The sequence below is a fragment of the Eucalyptus grandis genome, chromosome 5, assembly GCF_016545825.1.
Source record: "Eucalyptus grandis isolate ANBG69807.140 chromosome 5, ASM1654582v1, whole genome shotgun sequence".
Classification (NCBI taxonomy): domain Eukaryota; kingdom Viridiplantae; phylum Streptophyta; class Magnoliopsida; order Myrtales; family Myrtaceae; genus Eucalyptus; species Eucalyptus grandis.
Window position 1 is genome coordinate 12945635 of NC_052616.1, and position 18835 is coordinate 12964469.

Here is an 18835-nt window from a genome sequence, read left to right on the forward strand (position 1 = left end):
TAATCTATTCGATTTTCGGTTCTTGAGGAGGAGTAGGACCGAACTGGCCTGGAGCGAAGCTTTTAAGCAAACTAATGGAAGATGCATAAACTTGCGCTGGGGCTTGCATTTCGAGCTGCCCTTCTCTTTGAGAGAGAGAGGGGAAGTCTTTGAGTCTAAGAGATGACATTCTAGATTCATTAAAATTAGGAAAGATATTATGGAAAACTCTTAAATTTTGCTCATCACACATCAATATTGCAAACTCCTTTTGTGTTACCAAAATTCCTAAATGTATACCGGTGTGAGTAAAATACTCTCCATTTTTTTCATCAAAAACCTCCAAACTTTGCCCACATTGCTATATATAATATGCACTTACATTGTCAGAATGGTATGCTTGGCTCCATTAAGCCGAACTTCACTGGGTCCATCGGGATAAGTCGATATTCAGAAGAAACGACATTGTACCAAAGTGTACTGTAACTCTAACAGCTTATTAAACAGCGTTATTCCATGAGGACCGCTGAAGGTACCTCTTTTCCTTACCAGTAACTGTGTTCAAAGTTCAAACATCGAACTCCTTGGGCACATATTTCAAGCACACTAGAGATAAACTAGCAACTTCTCCAAGCACACATAACCAAAGCAAAAATAGGTGGATAAGAGGCCGCAATGCATTGCAACGGCCAAGAGACCGAGCCACCATCTCATAAACACGTGTTATGCAGACAGTAAGACCATAAACGATTCAAGAACAAGGTCCAATTACCCCTAACGGAAGATTCATCTCGAGTAAGAAACGGCGACCTCAGTTTTTGCAAGGGAAAAACGACTAATGCCACAGCACAAAAGTTGGCTTTGACTAAGTACCTCTTTTCACTCAAAGGCCCATTGGTTCTCCCTTCGAACCTCTTCCTCTTCCTCGGGCGTGAATTCATTCTTGATACCGAACGTCTCCCTTATCTCCTCGGGTGTCTTCCCCTTAATACTGTCATCCACAGTCTGGCAGGTGAGATCCAGCAAGCCCTTGATGTTCAGATAATTGGCCGCCTATGACATATCAAGCGAAACACCACAGAGCACACGGATAAGTATTGCAGTCCTTAACGAGACGAGACTTTAAATCAACTTCGCAAGTTCGTGAATTCAACTATGATGGTGCTGCTGAAATAGTCAAACCTCCGCATTCACAACAACAAGAGCCCCATGTCACAAAGTCATTGTCGGTTAAGAATGCAACTGAGATGAGTTCCAAAAAATGGTACTGAAATCTTCAAAAGCCACATCCACAACACTAATCAGCAAAATCAACATCAAACTCTCACACTAGCCTAGAAACGCCTAGACAAGGCAAAAAACAAGATCGCCGCACAAAATCTCCCACAAAACCCAAACTCTACCCGAGATTCCGCAACCGAAGAGTGGGTAAGGGAAAGACCACTGACCAGGACGAGATCGAAGAGAGTGGCGCGGTCGACCTTGACGAACTCAGCATCCCAGGCCTTGAGGTCGTCCCCGGCGACGGAGGAGTCGCGATCGGTGTCAACGACGTGCATCTTGCAGTAGTCGATGACCTTGGAGAGGATCCCGCTGGTGACGTTGTGGAGGGGATGCCGTCGTCGGGAAGTCTTTTTCCTTGAACATCTGATCAATGGTACGGGACTGCAGAGCCATCGCCTCCTCCACCTCGAAGGACTCTCCGTCCGAGCTCTTGAGGATGATCTTGTCAATCGACGACATGGTTTCTCTGCACAGATTTTCTCGAGATAGGAAGAAAGACGATTCAATAGCAGCGTAACCCCGACGGCCTGGGGAATGTCTTGGAAGGTTCCCCCGGTCAGGACGGGTCTCTCTATTGATTTTTATTACCCGACCTAAATCCGACTTACGAATTCTCCCGTTTGACAAGTCTAATTTTGGGATTCAAAATCCAGTTCATATTTATAATTTGGTCATTGCAGTCACTCATATCATAACGTGAAAATCAGTTAGCCCATTATAATTTTAAATATTTAAGCTGTGAGATAAAAATTTAATTTAAAATATGATTTATTATAAGCAGTGCTATTTAGGACCTAAGCAAGTCCTTAAACTGCTTCGTCTGGTCGGAAACAGCCCACGGACGTAAAATGTGGGCAATGTTAACCGCGGGGGACCGAACCACCCTGTGCAAGGATCTCCCAGCTCAGATTCCTGTAATGCCCTTCTCCTAACGTACTAGGCTGAGTACAGGAAAATGACGAGCAGCTGGTCCGGCCAATATATCCTCCTCTTTCCCACTCTCTTCAATTAATTATTTTTTCTGTTATCAGGCTAACCCATTTCTTTCCTTGTCATGCTAACCCACGAAACTACTTTTTGTTTCTATCATCTCTCTTATCTAATCAGCTTCATGCAGTAATTGGGCAATTATGTTCATTTTCCTTGCGGTACACTGAAGGACCCTGGTGGTGTGAGCGTTGCTGATTGAACTATTGAATGAGCTCTTTCTTTTGGTTATTGATGCGGACGCGGAGGAGTGGTTCCAGTTGGTTGTATCTTGTTATTCAATAGGTGCAACATACAGATCAAATGTGCCAAAACCAGATCAAATTCACGGAGAAAATGCTCTTGCTTGATTTCTATCGAAAGCAGAGTCATATTGACTTGTCAAATGCTTTAAATCATCTGCAGATGTTGCTGTCAAAGTTAATAATCTTTTCAGGTTATTGTGCCAATGACTTCAATGAAGAGGATTGGGACTTCGTACTGTCCGTGACAAGGTTTTGAATTCCATCAGTAGTTGTAATGATGAAGTATGTTGTAGAGAATGTAATAGCATGAAGCACTGAATTTTATTTGTATCTCAATCGGGCAGTGTTGTTTTTTAGCCGGCATTTTAATTGTAACTCAACCCAGATTGACCCAACCTGACCTGCGTTTTCGTTTGGGTCATATGCTATTTGGGTCAAAGAGAACACACACCTTGGTCAGGTCGAGTCGGGTTGGGTCAAGTTGCATGGAAACCCAACTCAACTCCATCCATTGACACCCTTAAATCCAGGTATAAATATGATTATAACACCACTGGTTTTTGAATAACTATTGGGGAAAAAGTTATGCAAAATACTAAAATATGTCCTTTTTCTTATGTCTATTGTGACATACTTAATCTAAACCAATTTCTTAATATAAAAATCTCAAACTTGCACATGTTTGACAAATTTGTGGATGATGGTAGGCAAATGATGATGATGATAAGATGCTCACATGACTTAAATAAAATAAAAATAATGTTGTTTTGACTGCAAAATCATATTATGAAATCATAATTGACAATAATTGTGTCATATTAATTCAAATTTGGGGTTTTTAATATTGCAAAAGAAAGTTTAGAATAGATGTGTTACAATGGGTATAGTTAGGGTTTTTAACAGGATGGGTCGCTGTTTTGAAATATCCAAATCTTAATTAGCTAGTTTGAAAGAACAATTTGATTATTTTCGTTCAATTGTATTTTTTTTTAATTAGCAATTTATATTATAAGAAATAGAACTTATATAATAGACTTTTAAATTCGTGGTCTATATATTAATCGTCAATGATAAAAGTAATAGATTTCCCTCATTTTATAACACGATGCAATTTTGTACTACTATACTCAGATTATGCAAAATAGTTATCTGCTTCCTGGATGAAACATTATCATTTGCTTTTCTCTTATAAGATGGTAGGGCAACTTTTGGCCCATCAAGCCCGACCAAATGCGAACTGGGCCGAAGATTTAATATAATAAAAAGTCTTGTAGGTTATGAGTGGGCTTGACCAAATGCGAACTGGACCAAATATGCGCACACATAGGAACTAAATCCTTTTTTAAAAAAAAAAAACGCCAAGGACTATGCCGATTTTCAAAAGATCTAGAAAGCTGATATCATGAGGTCATGGCTGAATTACTTGAAGATATGCAAGATGGACACAACGGCTAGCAAATCTAACAGTGACGCTCTAAAGAGTAAAGACTACTGGTTTTTCAGACATGAAATTCGCCATTCTTACACAATGGCTTCATGAATTTATCTGATATGCAGGCTCGTATACATGGCTCCACTTTTTTGTGGCTGGAAAGGCTGCATATCTCCCAATTCAAACTCAGAAGACAGATGGGGAGTTCACCTGAGACACCGAATGGGATCGGGTCAGGACTTCAAAGCAGTCAGCATTAGTCTCGTTTGGTTAAAACCAAATGTGCCTAAGTTTGCTCTCATTGACGGGCCAGGCCTCCTCGGTAGGCTGCAAACCTTTGATAGGATAAAGAAATGGAGCTTGTGATGATGGAAGGTCGGGTTTTACGCAAACTGGAAGATGAATCAGAAGGTCGTCTAGCCTTCGATGGCTACTTTCCAAAGCAAATGTGGGGGCATTTTCTGCAGTTTTTTGGCTTCATCAGACCTGCTAGTGGCTGGTCTTCTTGACTTGCTTGGATATTGAAAGCTGCACTTCTTAAAGAGTTGTTGAAACTGTCCCGGTCTCTGCTGCAATTGCGTTTGAATCTCCATTGCAAGATCGCGAGAGAACACTTGCTGAGCTAAGATAAAAAGCTTTTGCAGACCTTGAAAAATCTTTGTTTAACTTGTATTGGTGACAGTTACTCGTGCGCTGGTCCTCCTACATTAATTCGTTTGCAGTGAAAGATATTTACTTTTCGAAAAACAAATTGACAATATAAGCATCACTAGATTTGGCAATTTAATCCAGTAAAATTATGTTAAAATCAGCTCGTGAAATTTGCTTAGGCAATGATATAATCCTAGTGTATTTGTATTTATATGTCTGTTTGAAAATAATTTTGTTTTTCACTTTTTTTCTTCAGATTACAGCTTACATATTTTAACTTTTATATAATCCAAAGCACCCTGAAACCTTCCGAAATCACAAATTTTAGCTACATAGATTCACAAATGTAATTTTTACAATATTCGAGTATTCGAATGATACTTCAAATTTTTGCGGGGAAGCTGAAAAGGTAATTTTCTTACCAAAAAGTTAGAGAAAAATGACCCTAAATCTCTAATCATAATGTGTCTGGTGAAATTCTACCACTTACAAGGATAGAAAAGAAAGAAATGGCCTTTAACAAAAAAAAAAAAAAAAAAACAGAGAGAGAGAAGTGGCTAATTTTGGTAGAGTGACAAAGTGATATGATGACCCCATTTCTTTGTGAAATAGCCAACTAGGGTTCCTTTCCCGTGATATGAAACAAACTATAGTAGCATAAGATATAAAGCTTGTCTTTGGCAGACTTTTCCACAAGTTAAGCTAAAATAACATCAATTCGTCACTGGAGAAGTTTTGATCCTGGCTTCACGCAATATATATTGACAGATTTCCAGTAAGGACCAATATTTCATCTTATTCGGCCATGTTTTTTAGTCAATCCTCATATTATTATAAATTGGTACGCATCAATTATTGAGACAAACACAATGAAATGGCACGATAAAAATTACTGTCCCGATAGCAATGCAATGAGATCGGTTTACACGAGAAGACTCGAAAGCATATCCAAAAATGAAATACTAAACAAAAGGAGCCCATGGGCTTTCCCAAGTGTTCCTCATGCTCCTTTCCTCATTTCGTTGAGAAACTGAGTCTCCCTTTGCACACAAGATAAAAAAAAAAAAAAAAAAAGGCAGCGGCGATTGAGAGACACTGGATTGTTCATGAATTATTTGAAATCTTTGATAGATTTATAGATTCATTTGTGACTTAAGATCGTATCACCCCTCTTTTAGATGGAAATAATTGGGCTCCTTTGCTAGATTTAAGCTTCATGGTCTCCGGCCTCCAATGCTTAGTCATTAGTGCATGGACCAATAAAGGGAGTCTTTTTTTTGGGGGGGGGGCGCTCAAAATAAAGCTTTTTCATTCATAAACGAGCATTGCTAGAACATGACATATATGTTTCGAACATAAAATATTCAAAAAGAGGCTAGGTGGTTTAGAACTAAATTGGCACAAAAAGTTTTAGAACTAAATTGACATCAAATCAAAAGGTTTATGGCTGAATTGGCATTAATAAAATGTTTAGAACTAAATTGGTACTAATGCAAACAATCTAGGACTCTTTTGACACTTTTCCTAGTGGTAAAGTTAGCCATTCTCACTAGGAGATGGTAAGATATTCCTGTTGCGGGCAATAGCGGCCCAGTTTGCACAGCGATTAGTTTTGCGAGGGCAATGGACTTGCTTGACTGTCTTCAGCTGGGCCAGCAAGTCCTGGCACTGGGCCCACGGGCTTGGAGTTTGGCCCGTAACCATTTCCACCACTGATAAGCTATCAGTTTCCACACCCGTGCACAGATCACTTTGAGTTGCGCTCCAGATCATCTACTCCCAGCAAGCACCGGAAACCCTCCCTGACTGGTAGGGCTTCATTTTGCAAAAGGTTGGTGACTCTGCTTCTCAAGTTAGGGCTAAAAATATATCCATTCAATCACGTAAAAAGCATTTTACATTCTTGTTTAGCTTTTGGTCCAATGCAGTTTCATTGCATGTGAAGAGATGTACGTACATTAAGGTGGTTTTCCTCACAATTCGTTTGCTTCATGATAATCAATGATTTGAAAAATATTTTCCAAAAAATAATTATTTGTGCTGTTAAGAAAAATTAGTTAACGGAAAATATTTTCATTATGAACAATAATTTATGTCTAAATATTTTTGTTAGTAATGAATATACTTTTTCATTAGTTCTTTTTTAAGTGGCACAAGTGATTATCTCCTAAAATCATTTATTGTGAAACAAACGTATCTGGACAACCATCATGGCCATTGCAGCCTTCAATCCAACTTTCAAAATTATCGAAGACATATTTCTTGTTTAGTACCAAACAAACATGTGTACTTGTCCCTTTTCAGCAGATTTCGTTAGTTGCCATCGTAGATGCAAAATAAATGAGATTAAGTAAAATCGTAATCCCATGGCATGATCACTGATTCAGATCAAATTTATTTAATTTTCGATAGCAATTTTCGAGAAATATGGATCTACCACATAGTTTGCCAAAGATGAAAAGCTGCCGCCAAGGAATTTTTTTAGTGCCTACTCTCTTTAGATATCTATGCCGAATGGAACTGTGATCAGTTCAATCAACTCTTAAAAACTAAGGGACTCGGAAGTTTTTCTGTAAACCAGTAGATCACATCAACCTGCTAGTAATAGACGACCTTGCCCTGAGGTCGAAGTACAAGAGGCTGCTGAAAAAGAGGCTGCTGAAAAAGAGGCAGTATGTGCTTGTCTTAAACGACGCGTGGAGCTAGGATTCGCTCAACTCGATCAAAAACTTATTCGTAGGAGCAAGCGGGTGGTTGATCATCACCGCACGAAATGAAGCCATAGCGAACGCCTTTGCTACGAACTTGGAAGGTCATGTCTACAAGATGGATCTTTTCTCTCAGGTGCGATACTTTGATTGTCAAAGGGTGTGGTCCACACACAAAAAAGAAAAGAAAAAAGAAAAGAAAAAGAAGAGTTGAAGGTCAAAAGAAGAGGAAAAGAGTGGAAGCTTGAGCAGAAAGAGAGTGCTTTCGGGAGAAAGGAGGGGGGGGAAGAGAGAGAAAAGGAAAAAAGATAGGAAAAAGAAAAGAAAAAGAAAACAATAGGAGATAGAAAGGAAAAGAAAGACTAACACAACTTGATAAAAGTTCATCATCATCTTCCTAGTATTATTTTAACTTCTTATTGTTAAAAATATTACTACATTAACGGTTGATTAATTGTATGTTTTGATGAGAATACCGTGTTTTACAAATGAACAACTCTATTTTTAATGACAAGCCAAAGCAAAATAGGGGTCTCTTAGCTAGTTTTCATGATTAATAAGTTTTGGAGAAAATCGCACACATCTATTAAGTCTTATATAAGGAACGCAATGAAATCTTAAATCTTTCAATTGATGCAATTAATCGAATGTTTTTAGTCCAAAACCTTTTTTTATAAATACAACTAAGTCTAAAAGTTTTCAGTTCTATATATTTGATAATGTAATTTGATCTTCCAATCTCCATGAACGAATCAAGATATATCCCAAGAAGTAGCAAAGAATCACATTCATCCAAATTTTTATTGAAAGAAGATCCAAAATGGCTTTAGAGTCCAAGTAAATCAATAATAATCTCCGATAAAAACCTAGCTTTTGTGCCTATCTAAGGTCATGCCACAATGCCCATAAATCCGCTTGAACACAATTATAATTTATGTATACCGACTAACGCAGCAAATTTCTCACCCATGTTCGAAGGTGATAAAAAACATTTATCTCCCCTGTCTAGATCATTCTTATCAGGTTGAGTTTTTTTTTTTTTTTTTTGGGGGGGTCGAAATATCAGGTTAAGCTTAAAGTATCTTATTTAGTTGAACTATTATCAACAAGTACCATCAATGATCTTACAATTTTTTTTCACTACCAGTATGAAAGTAAGCGTGTTATTTGGCACCTTGCGACAAACAAAAATAATAATATCAAAAGCTAAAACAAACAATTTGAAGGATGTGACCTATCCTATTTTGAGCATGTCACAAATGATTCTTTTTATGGAACTAATTCGACATAACAAATATATATATATCAATTGATCTACATATAATAAATGGCTTCTCTATAATGACTGTTGCTCGGGAAGGGACTTCCGACATGGTATTTAAAAGAGAGGGATAATAAGAACAATCAAGAAAATCAAAGTCTAGAATAGGATTTAAAAAATAAATAATTTCTCTTCTAATCTCGGATGGTTTCCACTTAGAACTTTATCTTACATTAAATTACATGGCCATATCCACCAAGCTGTAAAAAAAAAAATCACGCAAGCAGATTTGACCCAAACTTCTACTTTTGCCCTTTGAAAGCCCTTCTCTCTCTCTCTTCACTGGCTGTGCAGTGCCGGTACCCTTCCTATTGTGAGTGATAGCGAGACAAGAGGAGAGAGCATAAATAAAGAGGAAGGGAGGGGGGCCAAAAGAGCCCAAGGAAGAAGGGTTCTCCTTCACTATCAAGCCTCCTCCAATTAATAAAAAGTATCTCCCCAAAAATCCCCATCTAGAATCCCCATCTAGGGATTTCGTCTCTCCCCCAAAATCACCATCGTGAAAGATTCATCTGCATCAATACTTGCTCGTTAAGAGTTTCAGAGCACAGCAAGCATAACCTAATCTCATAGCACAGCAACAGCAAGCACAACCTATTCAAGCATACTCTGCACAAAGTGTTGTGGCTTCAACGAAGGAAGAAGAATGAAGGTGTCCATGTGTTCAACTATGAAGAGAAGATTCCTTGCTGAAGAACTATTATTCAGTTCTAGCTTACTTAACAGATTAAACAATAGTTTCTCTTTTATGTTTTTAGTTAGTTTTTCGTTTCTTAAGTCGGTTTTGCTTCTTCTTCATCGAGTTCATGTAAATAAATAGAAAAAAAAAGCCATTGTAACATACTGAGATGAACACTTTCGTACCTTGAATATACAGAGAGAGAGAATTGAATCCAAAAAAGCTTCTTGTTCATTCTTATCTTTCTTTCATTCTGCTCATCTTCACAGGAGAAACGGCCTAGTTAGGCCATTTCCATCGGTGACTTCATCCTCTCCCTCTCTCTCTCTCTCTCTCTGATCCAACCAGAGGAGAGGAATCCCACCTCAGTGTTGGGTGGTCTGGGGCACCGATTCTTGCTGTATGGGAAGAATGGCAAAAAGAATTGAAACTCGCTGAATCTGCTGAAGATGAACTTGACGACCTCACTGACTTGATCAAGCAGATCGAAGATCTTCTCACGAAAGCCTACTCAAAGGAGATCATTGATGAAAAGCTCAAAAGGGGCATCAGGAGGATGTGGAAATTTCTCTATGACTCTCAAGACACTATCGAGGACATGAAGCGACGTAATTTCGAGGGGAGGTGGAGAGGTCTTAATTTCTACTTTTTCCGCAGATACAGAGATGGAACTTTTGCAGAGAAATCAAGATTTATCAAGAAAACGCTGCAGACATTCGAAGATAATCTTGGGAGAACCGGTCCCATAGAGGCTCATTTTAGATTACCCGGCAACCAAGCCCATTCCCGTTCGGCCGGCGTTGGGTCATCGGTCAATGGCTTAAGTGAGAAGACAGATGCGTTAGTGGGTATCAAAGAGCCGATGGACCAGCTAGTCAAATGGCTAATAGAGAGCCTTCTGTCGAAAGTGATTTTCGTCCACGGGGCGCAAGGAGTAGGCAAGACTAGTCTAGTGGGCGCCGTGCTTCATGACCAAAGGGTAAGCCGTCTCTTCGAATACTTTGTATGGATCGAGGAGTTTGCCGACAAAATAGGGGAAGCGCTCATGAAAGCAAATGCAACGATGTGGAATTTGACCATGGAGGGGGTGAACGAACAACGAACATCGATTAAACTCGAAGACGCTTTTGAACGCAGGTCGTCCAAAAACTTCAGTTGGGCTCTCGTCTTGGATGATGCAGGCAAAGAGGATGTGTTCAGTTTCCTTCAGATTAAATTAATTGAAACTCATCTGAGCGTGCTTGTCACAACTTGTGACAAGAGCCTAAAATCTCACTCCAAGCTTTATCTATAGAGTCCAAACTATTCCATCCACAACTTCAAGCATGTTTTCCTTAATGATTCTCATTCTCTATTTCGCCGAAATATTTCCCCCTCGGATATCCCTCAACCTGATTTTGAGTGTATGTTAAGAAGATGCCAAGGATTACTACTCACGATTCTGGCGACATGTAGGCATTTGGAAAATAATAAAGATGATGATGTTGCAGGTGACTCTAATGTTGTTCGATGGAAAAAATTGAGTGACAGGCTTAAGGAAGAACTACTATCCAGTGGGCACAAAGTTGGCCTAAATGGAGAAATAATTACTCTGTGCATGGACCACCTTCTCGATGTCCGTGCTTATATTTTTTACTTGAGCATCTTCCCGTTAGATCGTCCCATAAGATGCTCCACAATGATGCGACTATGGATGGCAGAATAGTTTACTAAGCACGATCCAGTCTAGGAAAATCTAGGGACAACTCTGCAAAAGCTATTAAAACTTGCCGTGTTCACAACCTTCAGCATCAACTCATTATTTCCCATTCAAAAGATGCAGAGATTGCGATGATTGTTACCCGTCCGGAAGAAGGATTGCCTGAGAATGTACGGTACCTTTCCTTTCATAAACCTATACGTGAAATAGATAAGAACACGTCGGTCAAATGACTTCGCTCCCTACATTTCTTTGAAGAGGTGTACCCAAAATCCTTGAAAGAACTATTGGAGAAGGTTGAGAGGCTTAAGTTGCTACATATTCAAAGATATTTGACCGAGAAGGAAGAAAATCAAGCTTCTTTGAATTCTTTTCCTAAAAAGATTCTCTAGTCGAGAAATCTTAGGTACTTAAGTTTAAGGGGTACCAATATAAGGAAAATTATGTCGGGCATAAAAGATCTTGCACAACTGGAGATCCTGGACTTCAAAAATACCCTTGTGCATGAGCTACCAAAAGATATTTTGAAGCTAAAAAAACTACGCCATATATTAATATACAAGTTTGACAGAAGTCCAGATGCAAGTAGTAAGCCAAAGCTTGGTGTGAAGGTCCCATCAACATTATGACACTTAAAATCATTGCAAAAACTATGAATGATAGAGCTAAAATAAGTGAGGGGAAAGAAAACAGTTGTGCAAGATCTTTTATGCCCGATGAAATTTTCCTTATGTTGGTATCCCTTAAACTTAGGTACCTAAGGTTTCTCGACTGGAAATTGTTTTAGGAAAATAATTCAAAGAAGCTTGATTTTCTTCCTTCCCGATCGAATATCTTTGAATACGTAACACATTAAGCCTCTCAACCTTCTCCAACAGTTCTTTCAAGGATTTTGGGTATACCTAGAAATGTAGGGAGCGAAGTCATTTGACCAATGTGTTTTCATCTATTTAAAGTATAGATTTGTGAAATGAAAGGTACCGTACATTCTCATTCCTTCTATACATATACTTTGATTTGTGCTTCAGGGTTGGAAGCAAAAAGCCTTTTTTGCTTTTTTTTTATTTTTAAATATTAATATTATTTTTTAATTATTTTTTGTCTTTTCCCTATTTTGTCTTGTCTACTGCACTTCCCCCTCGACAACTCCTCTGCACACCCGAAGCCAACATTTGCTTTCTCTTTCTCTTCTCTTTTTTTTTTTTTACTTTTTGCTGCACTTTTTTTCTCTTGCTTTTTCTTTTGTTTTGCTCTCTTGCCAAACCATAACCAAAATAAAACCACGTTCGACGAGCCCTCACCAACGTTTGGGACCACCGCCAGACCACCATCCGGCGTCGGTCGTTCAGTCCGACCGACGCCGGCCACAGCCGTTGACTGAGACATGGCTCGGCCCCCACCGAGGTTAGCCGAGGAGACAAAACTCGGCCGAACGACCGGGCACCATTCGAGATAGCCCTAATACTGACATCCTTTAACACCTGCCGGTGCCATCACCGGTAACCTTCCCTTTCCTCGCACCATCCACGACCAACCCACAAAAAAACAAAGAAAATATATGCAGACCTGGCCTAGACAGAACGTCGAACACCTGGGGTGCGCCCACTGAAAAACTAGCAAAAACTCAACTGGGAGATAAATCAACAGTCAAGGCAGAAGCAACAACCAAGCAAAGTCTAAAACAACAAAATCGCAGCTCACCGGGATCGGAGACTTGCGCGGGCCGGAGAAACGCGAGCTCCGGTCCGGTGAGCTAAAAAAATCAGAGTGAAAGGAGGGCGTTTGCGCGGTCAGGTGACGGGTCCTACTCGGCTCGATGACGGCGGCCTGCAGGCAGGTTTGAGACGGCACGAACTGTGGCCGACCACCCTGGTGTCGTCAAGACGAGATCATCGGGTTAAAGGGTATTGAACTCGAAAGGAGACTTATTGGAAGAATGGATGCCGAGAGGCGAGGTCACGGGCGCGGCCGAGCTTCTTTCCCGCTCTCTTCTCTCAATTTCTCGCTTTGCTCTCACTCACGACGCTCTGTCTCTCAAGCTTCAAGCTTTCTCCTGGTTCGGTCTCTCTCCCTCTCCCTCCCTCTCTCTCTCTCTCTCTCTATCTCCCCCGGTTGGCTCCCTATCTGCCCAAAAACCAACAGCCCCCTCTCTCTCTATCTCCCCTCCGGTTAGCTTCCTATCTGCCCAAAACCAACAGCCCCCTCTCGATTTTAAGCTTGGATAGCAAGGCATGACTCTTGCCACCGCCAACTGCCTTGCCGACCTAACTCCGACCTGGGATCATGCTGCGCGATCCGCTGCCTCCTTTGCTCCCTCGTGATCCCACTCTCCTCTGGCTCGTACTTTGCTTTTTCTTCTTTCTACATCTACAGAGAGCGTGAGGGAGAGAGAGGAAGAAGAAAAGAAGATTGGGCCGGTGAAGGAAAGGAAAGAAAAAAAAAAAAAAAAAAAAGAGGCTGGGCCAGGCCTAAGCCAGTGGAAATGGATAAAGAGAAAAAGAAAGGAGGCCGGGCCGAGTTTTTTTTTTCCTTAATTTTCGATTTTTTTAAGAATTAATTATTATTTTTTAAAATCTTTAGATTTAATAATTTGTGATAGTTATGTAAATGCTCCTAATGTCTACGCATAATGGATTTTAATAAAAACATACACGATGCATTTTAATGAAGGTACTTTACTCTTTATTTCTTCTTTTTTTTAGCAACTAATTTTTAATTTTGTATGCGATAAAGTCATAAATAAAATGGTAAAATTTAGGTGTTAACAACGTTCATGCGTGTCAAGTCTTGTCTATATCGATTTGTTCATTTGTGTTGAGTCACTTATAAATCTTATCGCAAGTGTTGAAGAGATGCACTCTTATCTTATCATCAATTGTCTCCCCTAATTGTGTGAAAAACACCTTATTCTTCACGAACTCAATGATTTGTTTGTTTTAGCACTAGTTACTTGGTGTCTCTGGTGGCAGTGACAGCACTTGATACATAACTTTAAAAAAGAAAAAGAAAAAATGTACTCGTTAACAAGTGCCTCAAAGGGCATTAACTAAAAATGTTGAAATTAAAAATAACGCATATAAACACATGAGAAGGAAACATATTTCAACAAGTGCGTTGGGGTTTTCTTTGACATTTTCAAAAAGCAAAATCTCCTAGAAATTTTTAGTTAGATCAACATTAAAGACACTTTAATAATTTGAACAAGAACATTTCTCTTTGCTAATTTTTAAATGGACTTTGATGAAAAAAACTGGGTTTTGGAATTGGAGGCCAAGGCTTATCGGTGGTGTCCGTTCTTGATTAATGTGTGACCAAATCCAATCTTTTCAAAAGGATTTCCCCATGTCTTGCAATGTTTTTAAATTGCCAACAAGTATTCTGTTACGTAACACTCAAACCATATTTCATCGAATCAGTGGTTAAGGAACTTTGGTGATTAAAATTGTAGAACACGCTTAGTGCAAATTGGAATTGGTGACACTGTCGATTGTTTAACGGATATCACATTGAATCCAAATTTCGATGGATGCCTTCTTTGATGCATGCAATTAGATTAACGGGTGTTATTTCATGGGCTTGAAATTTGTACTCTAAAGATGAAAGTCTATCTCGTTCAGCCCACACCAAGCCCGACCTTCGATGCCAAACGTCCAAATTTCAAAGACCATGCATAGCCTAGACAACTACGATACGGTAAATCCTAGCTAGGAAGGGGCCACCAAGCCGAAGCAGCGCATAACTGACGATGGCGGAGCACCCGCCTTGGGAAGACCTGCCCGCATTGTGCTGGGAGGAGGTCCTCCGCCGCTTGGTCTCCGCCGATGACCTCGAGTCCGTCTCCTCCGTCTGCAAGCGATTGCTACACATCTGCAGCACCGTCCGCAGCAGCCTCTCCATCAACCACCTACAGACCAACCACCTACAGACCCGGCGCTACGTCGGCTCCCTCCTCCGGCGCTTCACGTCCCTCAAGTCCATCGACCTCAGCTCGTTCCATGGCGACCCGTCCTCCGTCCTCCTCCAGATCGCGCAGTTCCCGTTGCCCCTCGACCGCCTCGACCTCTCCAACCAGGAGTCCCTCCGCTTCGGTGGGTTGCGCGAGATGGGTTCCAAGTTCGGGGCTTTGAGGGTCTTGGTGCTGTCCCGTATTGGGTTGCTGGGGGATGCCGACTTGGTTTCGATCGCGGAGTGCTTTCCCGCGCTCGAAGAGCTCGACATTAGCTATCCGCTGCAGAGTGATTCGGCTCGGGTCACGGACGACGGTATCTCGGACCTGTCGCGGAAGCTGCAGAGGCTGTCGCGAATGAAACTTTCGGGTAATCGGTCTCTCTCTGATCAGTCTCTCGTGGTTCTGTCGGTGAATTGCCCGTCTCTGAGGGAAGTTAAGTTTACGGGATGTGGGTTAATTACCGGGAGAGGTATTGCTTCGTTGATAGTGAACAGGCCTCACTTGGTCTCCTTGGCCCTGCATTATAAGACTCTGGGGGCGGATTTATGTGAGGAGTTGGTGGACTCCTTTGGTCACGCCAGGGGTTTTATTAGTCTGGATTTCTCGGGCTCGTTTATCTGGGATGGGTTGCTGATGGCTGTTGCGGAGGCAAACATTCCGCTCAAGAGACTCATACTTTCGCACGCCCTGGGGTTTTCCTTCGACGGGATTCGGATGATCATGCTATGTCACCAGGATATTGAGGTCTTAGATTTGGAGGCAGTACGTTTCCTCACAGATGACGACATGAGCGTGATATGTGAATATCTTCGCAGTCTGACCCACATTAACATCAGTAGCTGCTCCAATCTCACGATGGCAACATTGTATAAACTCATGACACAATGTCCCTTCCTGAAGGCAATCAAAATGCAGAAGACAAACCTAAGGGAGGATGATGCTAATGAAACTGATATCGTGGTGAATTCTCAAGTGAGGTATCTTCGCATACCTTATAATGGTAAACTGACTGATGAATGCCTCAAGAAGATCGGGCGTATGTGCCCCAACTTGCAGTATCTTGATGTAAGCAATTGTTTGAAGATAACTGGGGATGGCATTTCGGGTGTGCTGAAGAGCTGCCCTGAAATCTGTTATTTGAAGATCTCTGGTTTAGAAAACATAAGGAATCTATGCATCGACATTGAACTCCCACGGTTAGAGGTCTTGCAAGCAGAAGGCTTGAAACTCAACGAAGAGCAACTAGCGGCATTTATAAGTAGATGTTGCCATCTCAAGAATCTCAACTTAATGGACTCTGTGCATCCGTCGAACAAAGGGGTAAAAAAGTTGATGAAGAATTGCTATACATTGAGGGGGATAAATCAACGGAACTACAATTATGGACGTGGCGATTTCCCATTTTCTGATTGGGAGCTGTCTATGAGGTCATCTTTAAGGAGAATAGTCCCACCAAGCGGATTAGTTTCATCCAAAAGCCGAGACTTCTTCTTGAAGCATTGGTTGTCTCGTCAGGGATGATTGACTTCAAAGGGACAATCGATGAGGTAATTGTCTACAAAGATGACAATGCCCGTGTATCTTTCTGTGGTAGAATGGTGTGTTGTCATAGCTTCTTTCAATGCGGACCTCATTTTTATAGGACTTGCCATTATTCTGTAGATTGTTGTGGTTACTTGATACTTTATCAACAATTCGATAATCTCTTATTCATTGTACTGTCCAATGCTCGTCTTTTCGAGTTTGTATTCTACCCTTTTATTGTTTTTAACTATTTTTGGGCCTTTTGTGATTTTGACTATAACTTTGTTTTCCACCTGTTTCATTGTTTGAAAAATAAAAAAGAAGTTTTCTTTGGCATGACTTTTGCTACTTCTTGAGCTTTGTTCTTGCTTCCTTTGTATCTCTAGTTTCCTAAACCTGTCATTTTCATTGGGTCAATAACAGATTGTGTTCGGAACAATAAATGTGCCTGAATGTTTAAAGTTAAAACTGTAGTTTTGTTAGTCTGAATAATTCCCAAACTCATATGAACCCTTTTTTTTTTTACAAACAAAGATGATGTTTGAGTTACATCTCACTTTTGCCCAGTGCTCGTGGAAGCAAATTCGAAAGCATTATAGAACTAGTCAGGTTAATGTTGGATACCTGTATGTCTAAAACTACTCATAACTATCACACTTCAGTTACTTTTCACTTTCTTCCTTCTATACATGTACTTGATATGTGCTTCAGTGTTGACAGTCTTGATGGATTGAATCCAAGAGCCTTCAACTTCATACTTGGACGGCACATCATCATAATCTCTTATAATCGATTTGGAAGTTGAGGATTATGATTTCTGTTTTAGTGTAGAATGGCACCAGCAAAGGCACCACTAGATGGGCATTTCTACAAGGCATGAAGTTTGGACATCCACAGGTTCGGCTCAATATGTGTTCAGATAGTTGATCTTATGAAAGCATATACTCATTCAAAGTCAAAACGAATGAATCGGCAGCTCTATGGAAGAAATTCATTGTCTGCTTGATTTGGTAGGCACAATCTTCAGCAAGTTTGGAATGCTTTGCTGTGTCTTATATATAAACATGGTTTTGGAATTATTTTGAATGTAAGGTCGATGCTTGAGATGTGAGCACCTTTTGTGTATCATTGTGCAGATAGCTAATTTGAATGTGAAAGTGTTGTGATATTGCTTTGGTTGAATAGTAAAAGTGATGAATCTTGTAGGTACTGAGTGGGCTTGGGCATGGCCGGTTAGGGCATTTCTTCGTGCCCAGCCTCACACTTCGAGCATAGAAATTTCATGCGATCCTGCCTTGAACTTGGCTTAGAAATGTCATGTTCATCATGTCATTCATTTAGGGAAGGATTCAAATCCCCACGACTGTCCTGGAACTTACTTAGTGCGAGTGCCAGTCCATGCACATATCCAAATATTATTACTATGCGGGTGGATTCATGGATTGCGAGCTTTTATTGAGCCAATTTACATAGGCGTCCATTAACAAATGGACCAGTCTAAATTGAGTTTGCATTTAAAGAAATCAAGATGGAAATCACGGCTGGCGAATCTAATAGTGACGCTCCAAAGACAACTGGTTGTTGTGAACTTGCAATGTTGACTTCAAGAATTTGTGTGATATGCGGGTTGTGCCTGGTTGTACTTTGTGGCTGGCAAGGTTGCATATATCCTGATTCAAACCCAGAAGACAGATGAGGAATTCACCTCAGCTGCAGAATGGAATTTGGTCTTTCTGCAGAGGACTTTAATGCAGTCGGCATCGTCTCGTTTGGTTGAAACCAAATGCGCCTTAGATTGCTTTCATTGACTGGCCAATCCATCTAAGTAGGTTGCAAACCTTTGATAGGTTAACAGAGCCACATCGCTGGAATTTGTGTCTTATGCAAGCTGGAAGATGAACCAAAAGTCCATTTGTTCTTCCATTGCACCTTTGAAAGCAAATCTGAGAGCATTTTCTACAGTTCTTTTGGCTTCATCAGACCTGCTAGTGGCTGGTCTGCCTAACATGCTTGTTGCCAATGTCCCGTTTTCTGTTGGAATTGCGTTCGAATCTCTATTGCAGGATTTCAAGAGAACACTTTCAGAGCAAGTTAAAAGCTTTTGCTGACCTTGGAAGATCCGATCTGGATTGATCGAGTCTTGATTTTTGGTTGCAGTTGTCTAAGTAGCTCTTTGCTGCTTTACCTGTATTGATGACAGATACTAGTGGGCTGCTGCTCCCACATTACTTGGTTATGCAATACTAGATATTTACTCTTCGAGCAAAAAACAAATTGACAATAGAAGCATCACTAGGTTTGGCAATTTGGTATGGTTGTATCATGTTAACTCAGCCTGCCAAGTTTCCTTAGGCTTTAATTGCTAGTGTGTATGTCA

General features: G+C 40.5%; 1 protein-coding gene and 1 pseudogene across 1 annotated transcript; one reads left to right on the forward strand and one right to left on the reverse strand.

Annotated features, from left to right (window-relative positions):
- Positions 1–574: 574 nt before the first annotated feature.
- LOC120293342 lies at positions 575–1840 on the reverse strand (annotated as a pseudogene).
- Positions 1841–14730: 12890 nt separating this feature from the next.
- Positions 14731–17624, forward strand: LOC120293635 (F-box/LRR-repeat protein 2-like). Its single transcript, XM_039313335.1, has 2 exons — positions 14731–16481; positions 17285–17624. Exon 1 carries the CDS (start codon positions 14731–14733, stop codon positions 16453–16455), a length of 1725 nt encoding a protein of 574 aa, XP_039169269.1. The 3' UTR covers positions 16456–16481; positions 17285–17624.
- The last annotated feature ends 1211 nt before the right edge of the window (positions 17625–18835 follow it).

Excerpts from the sequence above, each read along its gene's own strand:
- LOC120293635 (XM_039313335.1), top strand. The coding sequence starts at position 14,731 with ATGGCGGAGCACCCGCCTTGGGAAGACCTGCCCGCATTGTGCTGGGAG.